At 45.5% G+C, this 26,482-nt stretch overlaps 2 protein-coding genes across 4 annotated transcripts in view; one reads left to right on the top strand and one right to left on the bottom strand.

Moving 5' to 3' along the window:
- The first annotated feature begins 64 nt into the window (after positions 1-64).
- On the top strand, positions 65-13,817 carry Nr1i2 (nuclear receptor subfamily 1 group I member 2). 2 transcript variants are annotated; one of them, XM_057765851.1, is made up of 8 exons: positions 65-261; positions 8,418-8,551; positions 8,857-9,044; positions 9,949-10,223; positions 11,729-11,871; positions 12,001-12,117; positions 12,370-12,475; positions 13,673-13,817. In XM_057765851.1, the coding sequence occupies exons 1-8, from the start codon at positions 74-76 to the stop codon at positions 13,815-13,817; spliced, it is 1,296 nt and encodes a 431-aa protein (XP_057621834.1). In that variant the 5' UTR covers positions 65-73. The 2 variants fall into 2 exon arrangements, with proteins under 2 accessions (XP_057621834.1, XP_057621833.1); XM_057765850.1 differs by having other exon boundaries at positions 74-261; positions 10,072-10,223.
- A 2,800-nt stretch (positions 13,818-16,617) lies between these two features.
- Gsk3b (glycogen synthase kinase 3 beta) overlaps positions 16,618-26,482 on the bottom strand; it is a 148,905-nt gene continuing 139,040 nt past the window's right edge. For both annotated transcript variants that reach the window (XM_057764199.1, XM_057764200.1), the window contains one exon: positions 16,618-22,084. In XM_057764199.1, the coding sequence (XP_057620182.1) occupies positions 22,017-22,084 (68 nt within the window). In that variant the 3' untranslated portion in view covers positions 16,618-22,016. The remainder of the gene's footprint in view (positions 22,085-26,482) is intronic.

Genomic DNA, 26,482 nt, shown 5'->3' with positions numbered 1-26,482 from the left:
ACACAGCCTTCATTTCCTGTGCTTTTTTTTTTTCCCCAGTTTTAGTCCAAGACACACAGATGCAAATCTGGAGATGAGACCTGAAGAAAGTTGGAGCTGTGTTGACCTTGTCCGCCGTGAAGCAGATTCTTTCTCAGAAAAACCCACCATCAACGTAGATGAGGAAGATGGCGGTCTCCAGATCTGCCGTGTATGCGGGGACAAGGCCAATGGCTATCACTTCAACGTCATGACGTGTGAAGGCTGCAAGGGATTCTTCAGGTATGATCACCCATCAGTTCTCACACATTTGCCAGCACTGACAGACTGCATCACCTCTAGCGTGGGTTTTCCCATTAATTTGGTTGGGTGATGTCTCAAGGCTTCATCTTGATCTGATGTCTAGGGTCATTGTATGGGCTGATGGGCCATTCAAAGTCCTAATAAATGTTCTAGGACACACATGTCTACCTCAGAGGAATCCTAATCTTCAAGTCTTCCTTTATCTACTACCCAGGAAAACATCATTTCCATTAAGATAACACTTTATTCCTCTGTATATTCTTGAGTAAAATAAAAGGACAGCAAAAAGTTAAAAAAAAAAAAAAAGAGAGAGAGAGAGAAAAGGCAAGTGTTCAAATCACTCTCATATGGTAGTCATAAAATAAATCAAAGCTAAGATAATTTTATCTAGGAACACATTTCTTTTAAAAAGACCCCCCAAAAAAACAAACCAAACCAAACCAAACCAAAAGAACCCCCAAAACAAAACAAATCAAAAAAGCCCTCCCTAAAACAGCCTAATGCAAAAGAGAAAATAAAATCCTACTTCAAAACATGTTAGGTCTGGACAAAAGGGTCACCATCATCAGAAGAAGGACAGAAAGATTCGTGACAGCTTGGCAAAGCCACCCTCAGCACGGGGGCTCAGATCCAAGGTGGAAGGGAAGGCAGGAAGCAAAATGTGAAGGAACAGCTCCAGTTCACCTACAGGAAGGGAAGGGCTTTGCGGTTCTCACCTCAAGGCCACACTTGGGACATTCAAACATTCCCATGACCGACAGATGTGTGACTTTTCCCAGGGAGACTTCAACAAACATCCGTTCACTACAGATAGGCTGCCAACAATGGGCCATGGCTGCTAGTAGGAACCCATGAAGAGCCCTGGTCCTTGTGAAATGCTGTTATACATTTCCTTCTGCACCTGTTTGTCCTCATGATGGACAAACCAGCAACTCTGAATCCTCCATTTCTCAGTGAGTCGTCCCTAAAGTCGGGCCTCTGCATACCGTGCAGATTGTTACGGGCTAGTCTGAGGAGTCACTGTTCCCCACACTGCTCTTCCCCTCAGCCCGCTGGCTACTCTTCCCTCTCCTTTCACCAGCTACATGGGGTCAGTATTTGTTTTTTTTTTTTTTTAATTCTTTTTAAATTAAAATTTCCGCCTCCTCCCCGTTTCCCATTTCCCTCCCCCTCCTCCCACACATTGCCCCCTCCCCCACTCCCCTCCCCCTCTCCCCACTCCTCTCCCCCTCCCCCCACTTCATTCCCCCTCCCTCTCGATACTGAAGAGCAGTCCAAATTCCCTGCCCTGCAGGAAGTCCAAGGTCCTCCCACTTCTATCTAGGTCCAGGAAGGTGAGCATCCAAACAGGCTAAGCTCCCACAAAGCCAGTTCATGTATTAGGATCGAAACCTAGTGCCATTGTCCTTGGCTTCTCATCAGCCTTCATTGTCCGCCATGTTCAGAGAGTCCGGTTTCATCCCATGCTTATTCAGTCCCAGTCCAGCTGGCCTTGGTGAGCTCCCAATAAATCAGTTCCACTGTCACAGTGGGTGGGTGCATCCCTCGTGGTCCTGATTTTTTGCTCATGTTCTCCCTCCTTCTGCTCCTCATTTGGACCTTAAGAGCTCAGACCGTTGCTCCAAATTGAGACTCTGTCTCTATCTCGATCCATCGCCAGATGAAGGTTCTAAGGTGATATGCAAGATATTCATCAGTATAGGATAGGGTCATTTCAGGTTCCCTCTCCTCAGTTGCCCAAGGTACCAGCTGGGGACCTCTCCCTGGACACCTGTGAGTGGGGTCAGTATTTGTATCGCAGCAGCTGGCCATTCCTGTTTGGGCAGCCCCTCTGCCTCGGGCATCTACATGAGTAGGTGTCGTCCCATCCGGCACTTTATTTGGCTTGAATATTGATCTGGTCTGCAGGGGAGGCTCAAAGCCTCAAAAAACATAAAAACAAAACAAAACAAAACAACAACAACAAAACCACTGGTCCCAGTGGAGACTTCATGGCCGTGGCATGGCTGACAGAGTAGATGCAGCATACATTGCTGGAAACATGCGTGTCACCTCTGCAGAGTTTGATTCTGCCGCATCCAAAAGGCCTCCAGCCTAAAACTTAATTGCACGAGATGTTTTCACTGTTACCACCGCAGAGCTGGCAGTGGATTCCACCTTCACATTCCATAAACAGCTGGCAATGGCTGCCCTAGTGCTGTTAATGAGACCCTGGGCCTCTCCACTGTGGGATTAATGCCATACTGGCACTGCCGGTTCAGGTGATTTTGGTCACGCCCATCCTCCCTCCAACCCTCTAAATGGCTGGTAACACAAAGGAACCCTGAGGTACTTCGAGATGCGACTGTTTAGCCTGTCCTACAAGGATCTTTCTTAGGTGGCTCAAACACTTTTTCTGTACCAATCTACACCGCACCTCCCTCTTATCAAGTTATAGAAATGATAGAAAACTTGGATAGTATGGGGTACAGACATCCACCAAGACCCCGGGAGACCCAAGAACATCTGTATCCATTTTAGATTTACAGGCATAGGTTGTAGGATTTTCTCAGTAATACCATCATCTGTCTTATGCACCTTACCTGGCCATATATTCCGAAGAATTTGTGCCTTGTTTAACTGATTTCCCATCCTTATTTCTTTCAATGTACTTGTGTATCTCTCAGATGGTTTTTCTAACTCTGCGAGACTAACATATCATCTATGGAATGAAATCCTATTTACAGAGGGTAGACAGGATAACAAAGCAAGCGCGGCTCCGTGACAAACTGCGAGACAAGACCATGGGGGGTAATTTGGGGGAATGTTTTAGAGGCCCACTTCTGACTGCTCTATGGAATGCAGGTTGCTCTTGGGATTCAGTAGCTAAGGGGGCAGTGAAGAAAAGTATTGTCGAGGTCCAGGATAGCATGACACGATCTAATCACTTCTGCCAGCTGTTCTGTCCAAAAAGAGCGATGTTGGGTGCCGTGGATGCTCGAGAAGAGGATGGCCAAATTCAGCTCTTCATAAGCTACAGTCCTTCTCCACCAATAGTCTGGCTTCCTCCCCGTCTACATCAGGCTGTTGAGAAGGCCGGTGTAATATCTCCCTTTCCCAATTCATGATGAAATCGATAGTTACATATCTACAGCCTTTGGGTAGGCAGCTTTACAGGCTCCCATCTTGCCTAACGGGGAGAAAATGTATACTGTAAAGACTGCAGAGTGGAGGGAAGACAATGACCCACCCCCAGGACAAGCTTACACCCGTCTCTGTATCCATCTTCTGCTCACACTGACACAGTGGTTTGGAGTAGTGCCTGTAATATGATTCGCTTGACTGTAGATTGCAATTAAACCCAAGCGCTTTACACACAAGTAGGCAACCAAGAAATCTAGAACTCAGCATGGTGCCTGTGATGTTCATGTGTGGCCCTCACTGTGGCCACTGTTTGTCACCCCATCAGCGGATCAGCTTCCTACAGTGGGGGCCACCAGTCCTGCTTTATCTCCCACTCCATCTGCCCCCCTTTGGTGCACTGCCATTCAGGTTTTAAAGCCTTCCAGAGACAAGCATCCCCTGCCCCCAGAAACCTCTGGCTTGACACGAATACTGTCACATTTGCGTTCATGTGACCCAAATAGGTCCCAGCATTCATTCCCCCCTTCCCCCTGTCCATTAATGCTTTAGCACCTTAAGAACCTGATTTGCATGACAGTCTGAATTGTCCAGATCCACCAAAGGCTCTCCTACCTGGTAAAGATCATATCCCAACCACAGGGCCCAGCAAAGTCACTGAAAAGCCCCAGAGCTGCTCTGAGGTCTTTGTAAAGCAACCTCTTAATTTTTGCTTGTTTGTTTGGTTTGGTTTCTGAGGCGGAGTTTCTCTCTGTGTGCAACCTTGGTTATCCTGGAACTTACTCTGTAGACTAGGCTGGCCTCAAACTCACAGAGATTCACTTGCCTCTGCTGGGATTAAGGCGTGCATCACCACCGCCCGGCCTGCCTCTTAATTTTTTAATTTTCACACCAATACATTCTATCTGGCCCTACAAACTGGATACAAAACACTGCCAGCCTCACGCTAATTCTTCAGTAATTGCTGCCTTTGCTCTAATGCCTTCCAGTCCCTGATATTTATGCGGACTTCAGCTGGTCATAACCACGTGTGTGATGGTCAAATGAAGCAATCTCGTAGGGACCGATTCCCTCATATGGCTTCCGGTTACACAGACTTCGCCTCAAAGAGAATTGCATGGTTGATTGTATTGCTCCGTTTCTCTACTTTTGCCTCACTCAGATTGTTCCTAGTTACTCAAACGTCCCACAGCTGCACAAGCCAGGTGTGAGAGTATAGGCAGAGGTTTTCTTTTCTTTATTTTTATTATTTTTGTTGCACTATACGTTTTTCTCCGCTCTGCTCCCTTCCTCCTCCTCCCCTTCTACCCTCTCCCATGACCCCCATGTTCCCAATTTACTCAGGAGAGCTTGTCCTTTTCTCCTTCCTATGTAGATCCATGGATGTCTCTCTTAGGGTCCTCTTTGTTGTCTAGGTTCTCTGGGGTTGTGTGAATTGTAGGCTGGTTTTCCTTTGCTTTATGTCTAAAAGCCACTTATGAGTGAATACATATTATATTTGTCTTCCTGGGTCTGAGTTACCTCACACAATATGACTTTTTTCTAGGTCCATTTACCTGCAAATTTCAAGATGTCATTATTTTTTACTGCTGAGTAGTACTCCATTGTGTAACTGTACCACATATTCTTTATCCGTTCTTCAGTTGAGGGGCATCAGTTGTTTCCAGGTTCTGGCTATTACAAATAATGCTGCTGTGAACATAGTTGAGCACATGTCCTTGTGGTATGAATGAGATTTCTTTTTTATACCCAAAAGTGGTATTGCTGGGTCTTGAGGTAGATTGTTTCCTAATTTTCTGAAAAATCACCATACTGATTTCCAAAGCAGCTGTATTAGTTTGCACTCCCACCAGCAATGGAGGAGTGTTCCCCTTACCCTACATCCTTTTCAGCATAAGTTGTCATTAGTATTTTTGATCTTGGCCATTCTGACAAAGTGTCGGATCTCATGGGATCTCAGAGTTGTTTTGATTTGCATTTCTCTGATGGCTAAGGATGTTGAGTATTTCCTTAGATGTCTTTCAACCATTTGAGATTTGTCTATTGATAGTTCTCTGTTTAGGTCTGTACCCCATTTTTTAAATTTGTATTATTTGTTCTTTTGATGTCAAGTTTCTTGAGTTTTTTGTATATTTTGGAGATCAGTCCTCTGTCCAATGTGGGGTTAGTAAAACTTTATCATTTATGTAGGCTGCCATTTCGTCTTGTTGACCATGTCCTTTGCTTTACAGAAGTTTCTCAGTTTCAGGAGGTCCCATTTATTAATTGTTGTTCTCTCAGTTGTCTGTGATACTGGGGTTTTGTTTAGGAAGTGATCTCCTGTGCCAATGTGTTCAAGTGTACTTCCCACTTTCTTTTCTATGAGGTTCAATATGACTAATTTTGTTGAGATTTTTGATCCATTTGGACTCGAGTTTTGTATATAGTGATAGATATGGATCTATTTGAATTCTTCTGTACGTTGATATCCAGTTATGCCAGTACCATTTATTGAATATGCTTTCTTTTTTCCATTTTATATTTTTAGCTTCTTTGTCAAAAATCAGGTGTTTGTGGGCGTGTGAATTGATGCCTGGGTCTTTGATTTTATTCCATTGGTCCTCCTGTCTGTTTTTATGCCAATACCAGGCTGTTTTCATTACTGTAGCTCTATAATAGAGTTTGAAGTCAGGGATGGTGATGCCTCCAAAAGTTCCTTTATTGTACAGGATTGCTTTGACTATCCTGGGTTTTTTGTTTTTCCATATGAAGTTGAGTACTGTTCTTTTGAGGTCTGTGAAGAATTTTGCTGGGATTTTGATGGGCATTGAATTGAATGTGTAGATTGCTTTTGGTAAGATTGCCATTTTTACTATCTTAATTCTACCTACCCAAGAGCATATGAGATTTTTCCATTTTCTAGTGTCTTCTTCAATTTCTTTCTTCAAAGACTTAAAGTTCTTGTCATACAGGTCTTTCACTTATTTGGTTAGAGTTACCCCAAGCTATTTTATGTTACTTGTGACTCTTGTGAAGGGTGATGTTTCTCTGATTTCTTTCTCAGCCTGTTTATCATCTGTATAAAGGAGGGCTACTGATCGTTTTTGAGTTAATCTTGTATCCTGCAACATTACCAAAGGTATTTATGAGTTGATCATCTCATTAGATGCTTAAAAAGCCTTTGACAAAATTCAACGCTGTTCATGATAAAAGTCTTGGAGAGAGCAGGGATACAAGCAACATACCTAAATATAATAGGCAGAGCTTTCTATCAGGATCGCCATCGAGTTCTGTCCAGCCAACCACTCTCAAATAACCACACAGAGATTTAGCATTAATTATAAATGGTTGGCTGGTAACTTAGACTTGTTACTAACTAGCTCTTACAACTTAAATTAACCCTTGTTTTAAATCTAAATTCTACCCTGTGGCTAATGGCTTGTTACCTCATTTTTCTACATGTATTGCTTCCTCATCTGGCTCGCATCCCCTCCAACTTTGCCCTTCTTCCCAGCATTCTCTCAGCCTGGCTCTCGCCCAACCTCTCTCTGCAGCGCTATTGGCCAGTAGGCTCTTTATTAAACCAATGAGAGCAACACATCTTCACAGTGTACAAAAGGGTTAATCCACAGCATGAGAGACTCTTTTATATCTTGTTTAAGTCTTTCTCAGTTCACACAGATCTGAGGCAGTGTGTTTCATGATAATCATGGCTTCCTGTAGTGGGCTATTATTAAGGTCTCTTAGTGCTGAGGCAAATATGAGTGTGACACCCATGAACATACCCCTAGGCTGACAGATGCTCTGAGCCTCTAAGCTGAGCTCAAGCCTGCCAGTTACAGTGAGTTCGGTCTCTACTTCAGGCCTCCCAGCATACCCCCGTTCTGTTCCCAGGGTTCCAAGCCAGCTTCTCTCATTTCCCGCACTGTTGGACAGAACAGGGAGAGGCCAGGGCCAAGGGACACTAAGGTCATCCAGATGTAGAAATGAAGGGAAACATTCATTTAGGGCAGCAGAAGCGTCCTCGGTGGGAAACCCAGAATGGCTTGGCTATGGAGTGGTCTGCCAGAGCCTCTGACATCATTTAGTGCCCAGTCACAGCTGCCTCTCTGGGAAGGTGTTGGCCCTTTAGCACCCTTCTGGCTGGTGACAAGCTGCAGCAGAGCCCCCCACCCCAATCCCACCCTGGGCTTCCAACCTCCCCACCCCAGGCCAATCAGAGCCCACTAGAAGGGGAGCTGGGGAAGGGAGGGGGCTGCCTAGGTCCAGAAGCTGCTGGGGATAGGGGAGGTGAGGGGTGGAGGTGGCAGTGTTCCTCTGGCTCCCTCTTCCAAGTTTGAGAAAACCAGGTAGGAGCACATCTCCATGGATACCATTAGTAACAAAGTATGAAGACGGATGGGAGGTGATTGGGGAAAGGCCTGGAACCAGCAGTTGTCTTGTTCTGGAAAGAGGCTCTGGAGCTATAGGTAAGCATGAAAAGAATGTCTCATTGTCTGCAGAATCATCTCAGAGGTCTCCTCTCTGAGTCCCAGACTTTGGGGTAGAATGCCAGCCTACACATGTTCTGTAAAATCCCTAGTGTGTCCTGTCTGTCGTGGGCAAGGGCTGGAGAGGCAGGTGGTATGGCCTCTAGCGCCTGGCCCAGGAGCTGAGTGCCCTGTAAGAGGCTGCTGCCTGGCAGCTCAGACCCAAATAACCACCCGGATACTGTATTAATTAAATCACTGCTTGGCCCATTAGCTCTAGCTTTTTATTTGCTAACGCTTACATCTTAATTTAACCCATCTCCATTAATCTGTGCATCACTACCAGCAAAATTTCAGTACATCTGTCTCCAGGAGGCTCATGGCTTCTCCCTGACTCTGCCTTTTTCCTCCCAGCATTAAGTTTAGTGTGTCCCCTTCCCCCTCACCCTCCACAGCTCTGTTCTGCCCTATCAGGCCAAGTCAGTTTTCTTTATTCATTGATGGTAATCACAGCATACAGAGGGGAATCCCACATCGGTGCCCCTAATGCTCTTTCTTGTCCCACAGAAGAGCTATGAAGCGCAATGTCCGGCTGAGGTGCCCCTTCCGCAAGGGGACCTGCGAGATCACCCGGAAGACACGGCGGCAGTGCCAGGCCTGTCGTTTGCGCAAGTGCCTGGAGAGTGGCATGAAGAAGGAGAGTGAGTGGCGGCAGGGCAGGGGGCTCAGGCTCGGTGGACTGGGACAGGCTCCAGAGAGCCGAGGCACCATGGTACGCCATGAGCTGGTGTGCATTTGGGAGCCTGTGGGACTTCGGAGATACCAGACACAGGTTCTCTGCTGCAGGAAGTGTGGTGGGAGATGCCTGCCAGGGCCGTGTCCTCTTTCTTTTCAGCTGTCCCTGCACGGTTTCTTTAGTCTCCTAGTAACTCTAGTGGTTTGTGGGGGCTGGGGGAGGACGACCCCGAAGGGGCACAATTGTTGAATCTGCTTCTTTAACTCACAGTGATCATGTCGGACGCCGCTGTGGAGCAGAGGCGGGCCTTGATTAAGAGGAAGAAGAGGGAAAAGATGGAGGCTCCACCGTCCGGGGGGCAGGGGCTGACTGAAGAGCAGCAGGCGCTGATCCAGGAGCTGATGGATGCTCAGATGAAAACCTTTGACACCACTTTCTCCCACTTCAAGGATTTCCGGGTAGGGGCTTAGAGCTGTGATAAATGCCCATGGCTATGCCAGCTCCTCAGTACTGAGTCACTTTTCCGAGGTCGCTCATGCTGTGGTGGTCTGCATCACGTTTCTCTGAGAACTGGCCAGAAATGGGAAAATCTCAAAATTCTTTCCCTGACCCCAAACTCTGGGGTGAGAAACCCTTTGGTTATTCCCCGGCCAACTCAGGTTGGAGAATCTTTACTCTCTGCCCGCAGCAGGTAGGAGCCGGGTGACGATAGTGGAGGCTGGCATGCTGCCCACACCGAGGTGTGAGGCCAGGACCAGAACGGGTGGCCTGCTGGAATGGGCATTTGTTGGCTAGCTCTGTCTTCACTCCCAGTGTCACCCCTCCCTCTTCCAAAATTCCTGAACAAGTAGTTCAGGCGACTGCACCAGTAAAGAATGGTCTAGCCGCCAGTATCTGTGTTTCCATTTAAAGCAGTGGTTCTCGACCTTCTTAATGCTGCGACCTTCTAATGCAGGTCATGTGAGGCCCCACAACAATAAAATGCTTTACTACTTCATAACTGTAATTTTGCTACTGTTATGAATCGTAACGTAAATATCTGACACACTACCTCCAGGTTGAGAACCGCTGATGGACAGCTTCCAAACTCTTACTCTGTCTCCTAGACAAAAAAGGGAGATGCTTAGGACACACTAGGCAAGGAGGCCTCCCTCACCCTTCACACTGGCAATGCAGGACTATGGCTATTAATTCACAGAACACCGCCTGTCAGACAAGGGCTATGTATACATGAGGGCACCTGTGAGTCACGGCTATGATCTTGTTTCTCACACTGCAGCTGGTCATCAGAAGCCTATGTGGGGACTACTTGTCTGTGACAACACACAACCTCCCCTCTTTGCCTCCTACCCTTTATCCTAGCTGCCTGCGGTGTTTAACAGTGGCTGCGAGCTCCCAGAGTTTCTGCCAGCCTCGCTGTTGGAAGACCCCGCCACGTGGAGCCAAATCATGAAAGACTCGGTTCCAATGAAGATCTCTCTGAAGCTGCGGGGAGAGGACGGCAGCATCTGGAACTACCAACCCCCCTGCAAGAGTGACGGCAAAGAGATCATCCCTCTGCTGCCGCACCTGGCGGACGTGTCAACCTACATGTTCAAGGGCGTCATCAACTTCGCCAAGGTCATCTCCTACTTCAGGTAGGTCTTGAGGGAACAATGGGTGTAATCTGTGGTAAAGTCCCACGAAGCTGGGGTCAAAAGACCCTGTGATGTCTCTGCCCCGGGGGACCATTGCTACTGGGGTACAAAGTCTATATGGCTCGTTAGTTCTGTTGCTGAGGGACAGTCAGCTTTCCCATTTTGGAATGGGAACTGATCATAGCAACCTTGTAGGGTGTCTTAGTTAGGGTTTCTATTGCTGTCAAGAGATACCACGACCATGGCAACTCTTATAAAGGGAAACATGTAATTGGGTGGCTTACAGTTCAGAGGTTCAGGCCATTGTCATCATGGTGGGGCATGGGGTGTGCAGGCAGACATGGTGCTGGAGAGGTAGCTGAGAGTTCTACATCTTGCCCAGGCAACAACAGGAAGTAAACTGAGACACTGGGTGGTATTTTGAGCATAGCAGACCTCAAAGTCTGCTCCCACGGTGCCACGCTTCTTCCAGCAAGGCCACACACTCTAGATGTGCTACCCCCTATGAGCTTATGGGGACCAATCACATTCAAGCTACCACACAGGGCTGATGAAATTTAAAAAAAAAATCTGAAGAACATTTCCCCATGAGGACAGAAACCATGATTGGACATTTGCAGACTAAAAGTTGAGTTGGAAGGCCAAGGAGGGAAGTACATAGAAGAGAGATGTGGGGTTTCCAGCTGTCTGGTATCAAGTAGGCCATGGGGAGGATAGCTGCTCCTGTAATCCACAGACCGCATCTCCCTAGAGCTGGGCATGGAGACAATGACCATGACAAATGGTGTCAGCAAGAGAACCTGGGACCTGATGGAGTGGGAACCAGCACTCCATAACATGCAGTCTGTGGTGCTAGGGGTGATGCCCAGTGTCCTCCACCTTGCCTTGCCCAATGGGGGCAAGTGGGGATGAATTACACATGCAAGGAGCACACCGTCAGGCAGAGAGCAGATGGCCGGAATGGGACACTGGGTCTTCGTTACTGGAAACAGCTAGGAACATGAATTACATTCAATATCAGGTAGCAGCTCTTTCCAGTGCAAGGTGTGCCATGTGCAGGATTTTGCTCTCTAGAAACACTTCTGGGAAGGGAAGACACTTCATGACCTGAAAAGTCACCAGGGCTTACTTAAAGGGGCAATCATTGCCGGTAGGCACACAGAGGCAAAAGTTTATGAGGCTAGCAAGGAAGACCCATACATTAAATGTTGGTCAGAGACTGTCTAGGATGTTGGAAGAGACAGGGCAGTCTGTAAGGGTCCTGGACACAGAGCTAAGGAAGCATAGAGCGTTCCTGGGGGTGGAGAGAAGACCTCAGTGGGTAAAGTAACCTGATGGCCTGGGTTATGAGGGAGAGAGGTTGGAGGTAACTTGGAAGGAACTGCATCCTCAGGAGGCTGCTCCATCTCTTCCTCTTCTAACTTTTGGATTATGAGCTGGGGACTCGTACCAGCCTGTGGACAGTCCGCCTAGGAGCCGTCATCACCTCCTGTCCTTACTGCCAGGGATCTGCCCATTGAGGACCAGATTTCCCTGCTGAAGGGAGCCACTTTTGAGATGTGCCTACTGAGGTTCAACACGATGTTCGACACAGAAACTGGAACCTGGGAGTGCGGTCGGCTGGCCTACTGCTTCGAAGATCCTGATGGTGCCCGAGAGATGCCTGGCAGAGGGAGGGAGGGAGACAACAGCCGAGGGAGAATGGGTGATGAGGGAAGCCTGAGTTCTTGAGGCAGGTTCCTGAGGTGCTGGCTGTCTACCCTATACTCACCCCCAGGTGGCTTCCAGAAACTTCTCTTGGATCCGATGATGAAATTCCACTGCATGCTGAAGAAGCTGCGGCTGCACAAGGAGGAGTACGTGCTGATGCAGGCCATCTCCCTCTTTTCCCCAGGTGACGCCCCCCTTCCCCCCAGCTGCTGGCCCCTTCAGTCATCTGCATGAGGCAGCAGTTCCCTGCCCAGGGAAGGGCCCAGCCACCATAAGCTTTGCTTCCCACTGCACAGGCAGACTGCAGCCTTCTGTCTTCTTGTTTGGGGTGGTCGGCCAGCCGTTCCTTTGTCCTGGGCTGGACTGAGCTTTCTTTGTCCCTCTCTGCCCTGCCTGGCACCACAATGCCTTCCTTTCTCTTCCCTTCCCTTCTCAGACCGTCCTGGTGTGGTGCAGCGCAGTGTGGTGGATCAGCTACAGGAGCGATTTGCCCTCACCCTGAAGGCCTACATTGAGTGCAGCCGGCCATATCCTGCCCACAGGTGAGGATGAGCAGGGAGGGGCAGATATGAGGGGAAACCTTCTTGCTGCCTCACTTTGGGCCTGATTTCTAAGCCCCTACCATGCCTGGGGAAGCTTCCGATGACCAAGGCTCTGGGACTGTTTTGTCACTTTATTGAGACTTCCAGCCTGAGTCTACCTGAAGGGATACTTGTCTGCCCAGGGTTCCCTACATTTCTGTCAAGATGTGGGAAGGCTGACTCTTCTGTCTCTCCCAGAAGCAACCACCATGGCAGTAACTATAGTGACACCACTCATAGTGACAGTTCATCTATAATAGCTACTACTGACACCCAAGTGTCCACCTCAGGGCCAAGAAGCTTGTGCATATCATGTATATTGTAACCCATAACCTTCAGAACACTCCCCTCAGGTGGATTCCAACACCATGCTATAAGGGAGTCAAGGCGATGCCCAGGATCACACAGGGTGGAGGGCTAGAGCCTGGCAGCTACAAGATTATCAAAGCTCAGGCTTGTCAAGAAAACCTGTTCGGAGACTGGCATGATTAAGAGCTCCCATGTCTTCGCCAGCCTTCGGATTCCCATGTCCTAGTGCCCAGTCCATGACCACAGGCGTGATGACAGCAACAAAGCTGATGACAATGTGCCTAAGGCTTTGAGCATTAAGGCCAGTCTTGGGTATTCTGGCATGAACTTGAAGATCCGCTCTTTGCTTGGCCTGCTCAGTATCCTGGGATGCTAGGGGGTGGTGGTGCTTACATGTTTATCTGTACAGTTACTTCTGCAAGGAGGGTGAAGGTGCTAGCTTCCTTACCTATCTTGGGGAGATCAAGGTAAGTGTGTTCAGATGTTGGATGCAGCAAGAGATGCAGGACTGGAATCCAGCCTGAGGGTCCTAGCCGTATTGACTCAGTCAAGAGATTGACCAAGATGACGACTCTCCTCACCTCCATATTAATCTATGAGTTTGCCACCTGCAAGGTCTGAACTTTGTACAGAGGTCTCCGTGTGCAGGACTCAAGGTGGCGGGGGTGGGAAGAGGAAAGGCAGAGAGACGGCAGCTTCTGCCTTCTCACGCATAGGCTGCAGGGATTCCACATCTCGCTTGGCTGATCGTGGATTTTCTGAGACTGAATTTGTGTGCTCTCAGAAGAGGGTCAGTCTGGTGGGACGGGAAGGGTGGACTGAAGCCCCTACTTCTCTGGCTGCCGGCAGGTTCCTGTTCCTGAAGATTATGGGTGTCCTCACTGAGCTGCGCAGCATCAACGCCCAGCAGACCCAGCAGCTGCTGCGCATTCAAGACACGCACCCCTTCGCCACCCCCCTCATGCAGGAGTTATTCAGCAGCACAGATGGCTGAGTGGCTGCCCCGGGGCGGAGAGCTCATGGGACAGCCAGATCCAGGCATTCTGTATTGTCACTTCTAGGGCTAGACAGACGGACACACTGAGAACCAACAATGCCTTATGACTGCAGCTGGCAGGAAAAGGACATGAAGCCCCAAGTTCAGCCTGTGGCAAGCGCTGGCCTTATAGGTTAGCCCCATCCTTGTGCTTGGGAAGAAATCTCTGAATCCCACTAAATTCTAGTGTCGGGTGGGAAGGGAGCAGGTCAAGTTATGTAAGGGTGTACATACCCACACATTCCCAGCCCCCAAGCTTCCTCTGGACCTCAGCTCAGCATCAGGCTCATCAATGCCACTGCTGAGAGCCAGGAGCTGGTCATGACCTTGTTCTGGCTACATCACTCAGGTCCTGCATCTGAGCAAACACTGCTAATCACTAACAACCTGACTGCTGTAGAGGGCACAGCGTGGGCTCAGATGTGGATCCCAACCTCAGAGTTCACGAAGAATGTGGATGGGCACGTGACATACAGTCAGGGAGCTTTATGTGGGTTCTGGTTCCGAATGCAAGGTGCTTGTCAAGGAAGGGGTGGGAACTGTGGCTGTGGGGACCTGTACGTGACTTAGTGTGGGTACGTCTGCTCCCCAGGGTCTGGCTTGTTCCCAAGATGGAGCACTGGGGTTACCTATGATAAGGCATCAGTGACAGACAATAAATATGTGAAAGCAGAATTACCTGTGTACACCGAACTCCCGAGTACACTGGGGTCCTCAAAGCTGAAGTGTATGGAAGCATCTGCCTCATTTGTGATAGTCTGTAGAGCTGTCAGGCCTCTTCACAAGCTATGCCTTACTGCCACACAAGGTATTCCAAGCTTAGGAACTAAGCAAGTATGTTCCTGGGTTTAACGTAAGATCAAGACAAGAGGATTTCAGTAATGAAATTCTGGGTAGAGATATAAAACATATTTTTAAAAAGATTTATTTTGTGTGTGTGTGTGTGCGCGCGCGCGTGTGTGCATGTACAGGTGCCTGAGGAGGCCAGAAGAGGGTGCTGCATTCCCTGGAGCTGTAGTTATAGGTGGTTGTGAGCCACCCGATGTGGATGCTCGGAACTGAACTCTGGTCCTCTGGAAAAGCAAGTGCTCTTAAACCGCTGAGCCATCTCTCCAGCCCCTATTTTTTGACTTTTTTTTCTGGGAAAGAAAAAAAAATGTGAGAATGAGAAAACAGAAATAAAAAACAGAGCCAGGTGAGACTGAGGTAAGAATATAGGGCAGTCTGGGGAAACAGAGAGACGGTATCCCAAAGCACACATACACAGCTGTACTCTACTGAGTTCAGCATTGCCCTTTATAAGCCTGACCATCTACCTTTACGACATAAAAACGAGCTATTCACCTAATTAGCTTTTGTGCTTGATTATTACATATAAAATATATACATACCATAATATAAATGTAGTAACCAAAGTTTTAAATGTGTGAAAATACTCGGTTGCAAAGGAAGTTTGAAAGTAACTGAATTTTAACAAACAGGTAATTACTTGACTCTAATCATCTTACAAACAGGCCAAACCGTACTGGCATCAGATGTACAGAAGTCAAAACAGTAAGCTTATCTCCTACCACTCCCCGCCCCCATTTCTACACAAAGACATAAAGAAAGCATATGTGTTTGGGAGAACATGAAGCCCTTTGCAGCAAACTCATGAATGTAGCTTTCACTTTTTGAAATTTGGAATAACTGAAGACTTAGTTATAACTAGCAATACATTTCTCATTTGGAAGTCTAAATTCTATTCAACTATATTCATAAACCACACAAGCATCTCTCCTTCCTCTGGGAAGTTACCTTTGGTGCTACTCATTCAAAAGCCTGGCAGTAGTTAGACGTGGGTGGGGTCGGAGAAGTGAGGTTAAGATTAAGATGTAATACAGAAAACACTCCCTATCCTAGCTGAATACAAAACTGGTAAGGGCACAGGAATCACAGACAGTAAACACGTATTCCAAGAATGTGTACGATTCACGGTTGGTAGCACAGAAGAGTGCAGACAGGTTATACATCCTCTTAGCACCATGGCTGAGTTTTAAGATTCAGAGATCCATCCAACCTCCCTGCTCTCCAAAGTCTGGTTTCCTCTTCAGCCCCCTCCCTGAGCTTCTGAACAAGTAGAAGCAAGTATTGGTTTCTAGGCATCTTGGTGTCAACAATTCTTTTTCTGGTTCCCCACTCAAGAGGGGATTGGTCGATTTCCAAAGTGCAGGAGAAAAGATCTGTGAGCCACTGTAGGCCTCTGGCTCTCCCATCATGCAAGAACCACTCAGCAGCCACTGTCTTGGCATGAGTGACAAATCTTCATGTGGGAGGCCCAGGAGTGACCCTTGCTTTCTGGGAAGAAGAGAGACCTAAAAACCAACCAACCCACCCCTAAGCCACCATTAACTGGCAACCCCAGCTCCAGGTAGCTCACCAGTCAGCAGAGCAGTCTCAGTTCACTCAGGTTGCTTTTCTTCCCATAACCACAGCTCTCTAACAAACAGAGCAAGGTGCCCGGAAAGACTAGCCCTACTGCTGTCCTACGGTTCAGCACTATGCCTGGAAGGACTCAGGAATAAAGAACCTTTCAGGTCCTATAGTCCCAACTCAAATGGCCACGGTAGGACCCCAAAATGATGGAGACCACCCCGCTGCTGACCCAGCCCCATTCCCTACTTCTGTCAGTGCTGGAATTACAGGCAGGTGGCACCACAGTGAGTTCCTTCTAAAAATGTTAATAGAACTAGCCCACTAAATAAAAAACCACACTCAATCGAATATAAATTTGTCTTTATTGAAGCAGCAGTCACATGACCTTAAATCTAACCTTTAGGCCTGACAATGAGCCAGCCCTAAAAAAAAAGGGTGTTTCTGTTTGCACTAAGAGACATAACATGTTAACATACATTATCCAGTACTGGAAATGAGCGGCCTCAAACACGTGTTGGTTATATGGGTGACACAGACCCACTGTCCATGTCGTTCATGTTTTACAGAGACTCCCAAAGGCCATTACTAATAAGCAGAAGAGAAAAGAAAATACAGTCACACCAAACCATGGACACAGTAACCAAAGACAGCAGCTTACACACATTTTTACCACTGTCCCTTCCAGGGACATTTTCTTTCCATAACAGTATCTGCAGAACGTCCTCTACATTAAGTCCAGGGGTTTCCAGGCCAGAAGCTGCCCCTCCTGTCTATATATCAGAGCAAGGCCATTTCAAAGAATGAGAGTTGTGTGTTCGTAACAAAGATTCGTGTTTCCCCAGTTAGTGGAGAGGAGATGGTGATGTGACTATAAGTTGCAATGGCAAAGTAGGCAGAGTAAAGAGAGGGGTGGGCACTGAAATAAAGACCACACACTTGTGAATTTTAATTTCATTTCCAGGCTAACCTACATTTTATTTAATGCAAATTACAGTACCAGTTAACTATTTCCAAACCAAGTCACATAGAACGAAATGTATTTACAAGGGAATGGGGGAAGGGAAAAAAACATTGAGCATACTTTCCACAAAAAAGTTTATATTTAAAATAAAAAAAAAACATTCAGTCACAGAGGCATTCAAGTAGTAATGTTATACAGCGTTTGCTTTTCCTTTATATCAAGACAGATTTGCACAAGTGTTTGCAATAGTTTGTATACAACCCACAGTCCTTTATATATATATATTATAATAATAATAAATTTTGTTTAGATTTGTTTTTAAGATGGAAGTGGTCACGCTAATTGGTATGTGTACAGGCCCAAGTGATCCATCGGCAACACATTTATAAATGCAAATATTACAGGCAAGCACATTTCCATACAACTATCTGTATCTGCCTGTAGACAGATATAGTAAGAAAAAAAATTAACACAAGGTAGTCTACTTTGTCAAGCTAACCCCTTATGTACTGGCTGTCATTTTGTTTGTATTGTGGAGATACACAATGGAACAACAAGCTTGAATAAAATGGCATAGCCCCGCGAAAAGGCCCCAGACGCCAGGGATCACTTCCCAAGACTCTCCAAGGAGATCTCGGTCTGGGACTCTCCTGTGCTTCTAGTTGTTTATTTTCAGTGGCTTCAGTTTTTACCAGAAAAGACAGGTTTCACCATAAAGGATGCTCACTTTCCATACAGGGGAGAAACGTGTTCATCTCTGTGATGAGAACAATCAGTAGTGTCAATAGGAACCAGACACAATTTTGATTTAAAACAAAGAAAGAAACAAAAACAAAAACCCCAACTCTGGGAGATCTGGCACTGGCCAAACTTCCTTTGGAAGATTCCAAAGTTAAAACCCTTAAAAGGGAAGGGAAATGTAACAGAATTGCCAGTGTCTTTACATCCACAGGGATAGAGAACACGGTCCTCTCAGGACCTCTATATTGGTGTGGACAGGAAGACCAGGTAGATACACATTGCTAATACACAAACCTAATAAATGGATCTAAAAGAATTAAAGACTTAAGTAAAAAACAACACAGAATGTTATGGGAAAGAAGGTGCAGTCTTCTGCCATGTGCAATAAACACACGATGTCTCAAAAATAGCAACCTTTGGTTTGATAGTGGCTTTTTTGTTTCTGTTTTCCTTCTTCTATTCAAGACATACAAAGTAGTTGGTGGCAAAATGAATACTTTTTTTTCTTTCAAAAGGCCATATTAGGCACAGTTAGGAAACTGATTTTCAAAAAAGAAATTAAAATGATGCTTCACCCAACAAGATGGCAGGAGGGAGGAATGGGTTCAGAGTCCACTTGACAGTCCTCACCAGCACAGCGCATGGTACAGCAGCTGCCAACAACTTCACCAGGGCACCCAGACCACTGGCGTATCAAAAAACAAATGCCACCATGACAGCGTGACTTCTTTTTCAAAATCAAACAAAACCGATGTCTCTTTCTCTTGGTTGGGAGGGCAGTAGGTGGGGGCAGAGTGAGCGTGGGATCTTCCCAATCTGCTGCAAGGCCCGCTTTAGGGCTTGAGGAAAAGATGAGCAAAACCCAATCCATCTGACATCCTCCAGCTCTGGGACTCCCTGCGCTCCACCAAGTCCCTGCATGGACTAAGTGTGAAATTAAACCGGTCGCTGTTACTGAGGAGGAGACAGACACACCCAGAACCAAAGAAAGGCAAGGCTAAAATGAAATGAGATTTCAAACACAGTTTCCTCTCCCCTACTCAAACTGTGGAGGGGGCAAAGGTGCTGTTACATTGTAACTTCAGACCGAAAGGGGACTGACAGGGACACATGGATAAAGGAAGTCAATTAAAAAACAAAACAAAACAAAACCAAATACATGGAAGCGAAGGCACTCCAAACTATATAGATACACTATACATTGCTAGAGTTATTGTTACAATAATACAGGCCGGTACCTACTGTACAGAGTCAAAACTATATGGCTTTAAAAAGCTCGTCTACATTTTTGTCTGGTTATTAAACAGAATCACTGCCCTGAACAGTAACTTTTTGCTCATTAATAACAGTTCCTGGGTCCACATATTTACATACAAAACAATAAAACTTAAATTTAAAAACATCGAAAGAAAATATAATATACAGGCTTGAATTTGGTGAGGAGCTTTTAATTATTATTATTTACAAAAAGATATTCAGACACCTGGATCTCACTTGTATAAGTTCTGTGATCCTGCCATGATCCTTGAGAAAGAAAAATCGTGCACCTCAGCCCACACACACACACACACACACACACACACACAGAATCGCGCATGCACACTCACAAAAACACACATCACGCACGCACACAGGTTAGAGAAAAGCACCTAACCTTGCTCTTCTCTTACTCCATCTGGGCGGTGGGGAGTATTTGCTAAAAGCAAGCACTGATTTTTATGGACTCTAGCAAGTACACCAAGTCCAGAGTAGTGTCTGTGTCTGGCTGGGCAGTTTTATCTGAAAGCAGGTTCCCTCTTAGGCCACAGAACCACTTATTCAGACTCTTTACAAATTCTTTCTAAAAACGGCCTTCTAAGTCACCCCTTCTAGGAACTATGCTGTCAAATACTTTGATTTCAGAATTCTTTCAAACTCTGTATCTCGGAAGCACTTCACAGAAAGTAAAAGCCTATTTGTTTGATTTGGTTTGACTAAGCATGCTTCCTTTCCTGTGAACTCTGACAGAAGCAGAGGTTTGAGAAGCCCCTTTTGTGGCCCAAAGAGCGTAGCCGCACAGTGAGTGAAAAGTCAGATGGCTCGCTGCTGTCTCTCTACTATCGATTCATTTCGGCAGGCAGCGCAACTCTCTTGGAGAGTTACACACGCGGTTGAAGAGGCATGACAGGGTGCTAGGGCCTGGACAAGGGCTGCCAAGAGACCCCTCTTCCCACTCACCTGGAGGGCAGGACCCCACCCCAATGACTGAAGGTGGTAATGAGGGCAAAGGAGGCCACACACAGCCAAGGGCTCTGGAGGCCTCATCATTTGCTGACCTTAGCAGACACTGGGGAAAGAGAGGGAGGAAGGAAAGGTGGCCATCACTCAAGTGATCTTTAAATGTGAAAGGTAACTGATTGTGCCTTAAAGATTCATAGGTCAAGTAATGGCCCATAAGCACCAAGGTTCATTTTAGAGTATATAAGGCCCACAAAGATACCAACCTTAAAAGGATCAACAAACTAGTTATGAATTCTGTTCCTCATTCAAACGTAATCCTTCAATCCTCCTTGCTTTCCAAGGAATATTGCTTTGTCTTCAAATAACAAGAGACTGATTCTTACACCATTCATTGATAAACATAGAAAACTAAAACAAAACTCTTAATGATTGAGGGAACATTCTTTTCATGATTCAGTCAGTCAATTTTGATATTATAGACAAAAAGAAAAGGCAGTATTGAATATATGTATATATAACATATATACACACATTGATATAATCAGTTTTCCTATAAAGTCAGCAGGTACAGGTGACTTTATCATTTTGATGTGTGGTTTTTAATATGCCTACCACTTAAAATCATAATGGCCTATCTGACATGCATCAATAAATAAATTTAAAAAACATGATGTTAAAAAGCAGAAATTAAATATACAGTCTAGATTTGGATTTAAAATTAGAACTATGTGTAAGAACATGGAAAGTCTTGCAAGCTTGATTTTCAATTAAAATATGAAAAATAAAGCAGTAGACTGTTACAGTTCACATTATTTAGCTACAATGTCTTCTCTCAAGTGTATTTTTCTAAGGGAAATAACTTTAGAAAACTCTGGACAAATTCATTCACAGTGGTGAGATCTGCCCCTGGCCTGCTGCCTTCCTGTCATTTGCCTTCTGATGCATCCAGAGCTGCTGGCTCATCACCATCTCCAATCTCATCTCAGGGCACCACCTCAAAACAGTATGAAGTTATGCGGACAGCCTTTGGTCAGGTGAACCAAGATCCACCCCAGGGCATGCAGCTGTCGCTCCCTGCAGCCTTCCTAAGCCAGCATCTGCAATACTTGCACTGGTCAAGAGCAAAACAAACCTTAAATAATCAATCACAAATCTTCCCTTCTAAGTTTCAGACTTTAGTGACCTCCCTGGGCTATGAACAATACACATTTCTTCTCTCTCTCTCTCTCTTTTTTTTTTGGTCTGTCACACCTGCCATCAACCTGCCAAAGGCAAGTCTTCAAATACCCGAGGCTATGTATACATTTTACAGGTGACATTAAGTCCCTGCTGAGTACACCTGCTAAGCTCCCAACCAATTTCAAGCTGTGCACTGTATCAAAGTCCTACACCAGACTTTAAAAGAAAACAAATCAGAAAATAAACCAGCACAGAACAGGTTTTCTTCTGTTGTGGTGGGGGCGTGAGGCAGGAGTCTGGTCTTTAAGGTATACAACAGCAGACGTCTGATTTAAAAAAAAGAAAAGATTGTCGTGGGAGAGATTGTGTGTTCTGGTGCTCCGCTCCTCCCCCCGCCCCAGCCCTCCCACCCCTTGGATCTCCTTAAAAGTGAGAATACAATGAAACTGGTTTGTATTTATAGATATTTTACAAGGTTAAATAAGAACAACAATAATAAAAAAATTGAACACTAAAATGAACAGGGTTTTTTGTTTTTGTTTTTTCCTCTTTTTAATTTTCTTTCCAAACGTGACCAGTGTTGCTGAGTGACACTCAAGTAACTGCTGGTTTTTCCTGCGCAGCTGGCTACTTGGGGCTGTTCAGGTGGAGTTGGAAGCTGATGCAGAAGCGGCATTATTGGTCTGTCCACGGTCTCCAGCATTAGTATCTGCAAATCCAAAGTCCCGAGAAAGTGTGAGCAATGTTATGATACCACAAAGAGCACAAGTACACTGCTCCACTCGCACACAGTGCCGTGGCCTTCCAAAGCTGTTAGCTGATACGCTGCTTTCTGTTTGGAGCTAAGTGGTGGTACTTTTGTGGGGAAGACAATACATTTAACACAGTACAGACTCAGGGGCACAGAAGTTGTTTCTGTCTAGGTGTTCGCTATAGCTGGGACCAGCAGTACTCAGGTTGGAGTCTAGCTCCCCGAAAACAAATGAAGATACACAGATGGGAAACTAGCTAAAGATTTTGAGCCATGCTCCAACAGGTATCTGGTAAAGTTATCCAAGAATACACTTTACTATTTAAGGGCATGTTGTTCAGTTTATCAACTCCATAACCACTGTACTTCCTTCCTTCCTAAACTCTTCGTTTTCCTGTTCCCCAAATAATCTACCCCACATCCATTTAACCCACTGGGGGTCAGGCAACATGTGAATACTTTTATAGTTCATTAACTTTTACCTCAAAATATTCCCGGCTGCTATCAGTTCTACTTTCATTTAAATAAGGTGACCTCGGAGTCATACTACCAGGGCATGGGGACATCTTAGTCACTGGCAGATGACATGTAAACCAGAACATACTCTCTAAAGCCACAATGAGCCTTTCCCAGACATCAGTGAATTGCTAGGGATGAGGCTTCATTCATGACATGACCTGCTGAAAAGGAGTTTCACTGTTCAGTCATCCACATTTGGTGTAGCAATAATACAACAACAATTCCTGTTTAGATAACAGATTCCCCAGGCCTTTCTTCACTTTTATGATTCAGGCACAGGCTGTATTGAAAACTGTCAGAAAAAGCTTGGAAAACCAGAGTTACTTCAGAGTTGTAATGTCCCCACAAAGCATCCTTCTTGTACCAATTCCTGTGTTCTACACAACTGTCAGCAAACGCACAATCATCACCAAACACCACACACGCTCCCCACTTTCTGCACAAGATCCCAGGAACTACTGCTCCATCTTTAAGCCCAGGACCTGAGAGGCACCCACTACACCCTCACGTAAACTAGCACTGTGACAGCTCTGGCCATGTGGTCTAGCTGTGCCAGCTGATGCCAACCAAAGTGTGCACTAAATACCTACCCACACCATCAAACTGCACATTTATGGCAACTTACTCTTTGGCAAAGTCCTATATAGCTAACAGTTTTCAGATGTCCTTTCATGAGCTATAGCCCATTAGTGTATGACCTAATCCAAACTAATCTCCCTTTACTTGAGTAAATTCAAAGACTGTTTACACGATCACCATGAATGTACAAACCTTCTTATGTGATCATACAACTGGAAACTGATAAAATCTGTAAACTCATTTCCAGTTACATGATCAGAAAAAAAAATCTGTCCTGAGAAAAGGAAGGAAGGAAGGCATAGAATCATCCTAACATCCTGTAGCATCCTCCAACATGACACCAGGGATTCATGCCTCCTGGCACCTATGCTCTTAATGTAGTCCTTTCCCACACTAAACAAGACTGACCTGCGTAACCAACCAGATACTGCAAAAACAATGGCATGTGATTTCTAAGGCTAGGATATAAAAGACACATGGTTTCCACCTTACTCTCTCTACTGGACCACTTGGTGTAAGGAAAGCCAGCTGATAAGATCCAATTATGGCACCGTGACGAGGCCCACAGAAAGGGTGGTTAGCCCTCCTACCAACACATGCTTATAGCCACACGAAAGATGCAGTTCGGAAGTATATCTTCTAACCCCGGGAAGCCATCAGATAACTGCAACCCTAGAACCCCACCCCCCTTATTAAAAACAGATTTATTTTTTGCTCATATAATATATCCTGATTATGGTTATTCCTCCCTCTACTAATCCCAATGGCTCCCCACATCCCCTCCCATCCAAATCCACCCCCTTGCTGTCTCTCATTAGAAAACAGACAGACTTCTAAGGGATAATAAAATAACATAAACATAAAATAAGACGAAACAAAAATTTAACACATCAAAATAGACAAAACACATAGAAGGAAAAGAGTCCAAGAAAAGGTATGGAGAACAGATAGAGACAAAGATACCCACTCAGGAGTCCACAGAAACACTAGACTGGAAGCTGTTACATACAGACAGCTTAACCACACCACTGAGACCCTTGCCCAGCCAGGTGGCTTCCGTGTTCCTAACCCAGAGAAGCAATGATAGATAATGTTCAGGATGGCAACTCAGAGCTGACATCAACATGTTGAAGAACTTAAAATGCCACTAAGGGTTGTACCCAGAGGCCCAGGAAAGCATCGGTGACCAAGCCCCTCTGCAGACTGTCCTAGCTCGGTAAGACAAAGGTCACACCAGATAAACTGCTTCCTCCTCAACTGGTTTCTTAAAAAATTGTCTTCTGAGAAGGGTATGTAGTTCCAGGGTTTTTACACTAGACTCCATGAAAAAATTACTTTAAGAATTAAAACTACTTTTCTGACTGTTTCTTTTCATGTGCGCTCACATGTGCATGTGTGCATATCACTGTGAAGGTGAGGCAATGCTGGGTCTTCTTTATTGCTCTTTCACCTTGTTCTCTGAGGCAGGCTCTCTCAATCAAACCCAGAGCTCACTTCTTTCAAAAGTCTCCTAGCCAGCTTGCTCTAGGGCTCTATCTCCACCCTCCAGAGATGGTTAGTTGGCAGCCACACCCACAAGGTCTTCACATGGGTTCAGGGATCCAATCTCTGGCACACTTGCTTTCTTGCTTGGACAGTAAGTACTTAACCACGGAGACATCTCCCCAGCCTCAAGCCATTTTTTTTGTTTGGCACTATTTTTTCCGAGATAGTACTTTATTCTCAGCCAAAGTTGAACAGGCTGGTCTTGACCTCTCAGTGACCTTCCTGCCTCGGCTCCCCAAGAGCTTTATTACAAGTCTGTGCGACCACACCGGCTTCTAAGTTTTTGTACACAGAAGTCTGTATCTGGCAAACATTTTCTAGGATAGTAGAACAGGAGTGTGTGTGTGAGTGTGTGTGTGTGTGTGTGTGTGTGTGTGTGTGTAAGAAGGCATACTGCCCCTAGCCCCAGATTCTCAGAAATGTGGAAGTTACTAGATTCTGGGGTTATGACCACCACCATCTGTATCAACACTGAGCAAACTACCTCATTGTAGGTTTTCAGGCCATAAACTCATCTCGACTTCTTCTTCTTCTTCACTCATTTAGTATTAGCAATTCCTATCCATTTGGGGGCCGATGTGATTATCAAAGGTAAAAGTTGGGAAGACAGTGGAGGGTCACACTTTACACTGTTACAAAAGATCTTAAAGGCAGAACCCATGGAATAGGCTGGGAGGTGAGAACAGAGAATAAACATAGTTGAGGTTCTAATGGTTCTGCCACCATGAAGCCAGTATTCCCAGAGTGTGGGCCTAGAAGAAAATGGCCCTGATCCAGAGAAATGCTTGTGCTATGGCCCAGTGGTAATGACAGAACATTCTATTTGTATTGACCAATGTGGTGAAAGTTACTACATATGGCTACTCAGGCTGCAATTAAACATGAACACAATTTAGTATCTTATTTGTCCTAAACACTTTTCAAGTTCTCAAAAATATAGTCATTAAAATTTTAATATTTCTACAACTGGCATATTAGAAGAGGATATTTTGGATAATCAAATTAACCTTGGGAAAATGCATGTATGCTTGAGAACTCAAATACATTTCATTTCCTTATTTCCTTTATTATGCTTGACCAACTTTAGTCTAACGCCAGTATGTCTGTACTTATCAGGCTTAAGGTTAGAAATCTCATGACATGTTAGGTCATATAAAACAAAATTTTGGCATTCAGAAAATATTATTTATAGTACAAAGGTAATTTAGTCAAGCTATTTGGAGTGGAAATAGTGCTAATGCAGAACAATGTCTTGTTATAACCTGTAGGGACAAACAGAATCTACTCTTCACTGGAATCAAAGTGTACCCCCAAACTCATACTGACACTGAGCTTATAACCTACACCAGTGAGATCAAGCTCCACCTATGGTCAGGTTTTGCTTGTTTCTTCATAACACTTATTATGATCTTGATAGTTAATAATAAGGGAAGGGAAACCCCCTCAGCAGCAACATCTTCAACTCTATCCACATTATTCCCAGACAGAGCTGTGGCTCAGGTACTAAGGAAGCTGCTGGTCATTGAGAAAATAGTGAAACATAGATGCTTGTGACTCAATCCAGCCACCAGGGTTCATGGTTAGCCATCAGTGAGACTACTCAGATCTGATCTGCTGGCAGCAGGGAAGTCTCAGCTGTCTGGATGCTCAGAAGTAGAGCACATTCTAAGTAAGAGACTTGACTGTTAGGGTAGAGAACCAAAGAACATGGGG

Source organism: Chionomys nivalis, chromosome 3 (genome assembly GCF_950005125.1).
Source record: "Chionomys nivalis chromosome 3, mChiNiv1.1, whole genome shotgun sequence".
Classification (NCBI taxonomy): Eukaryota; Metazoa; Chordata; class Mammalia; order Rodentia; family Cricetidae; genus Chionomys; species Chionomys nivalis.
The sequence above is the reverse complement of the archived record's forward strand: the minus strand, read 5'-3'. Positions and strand labels throughout refer to the sequence as shown.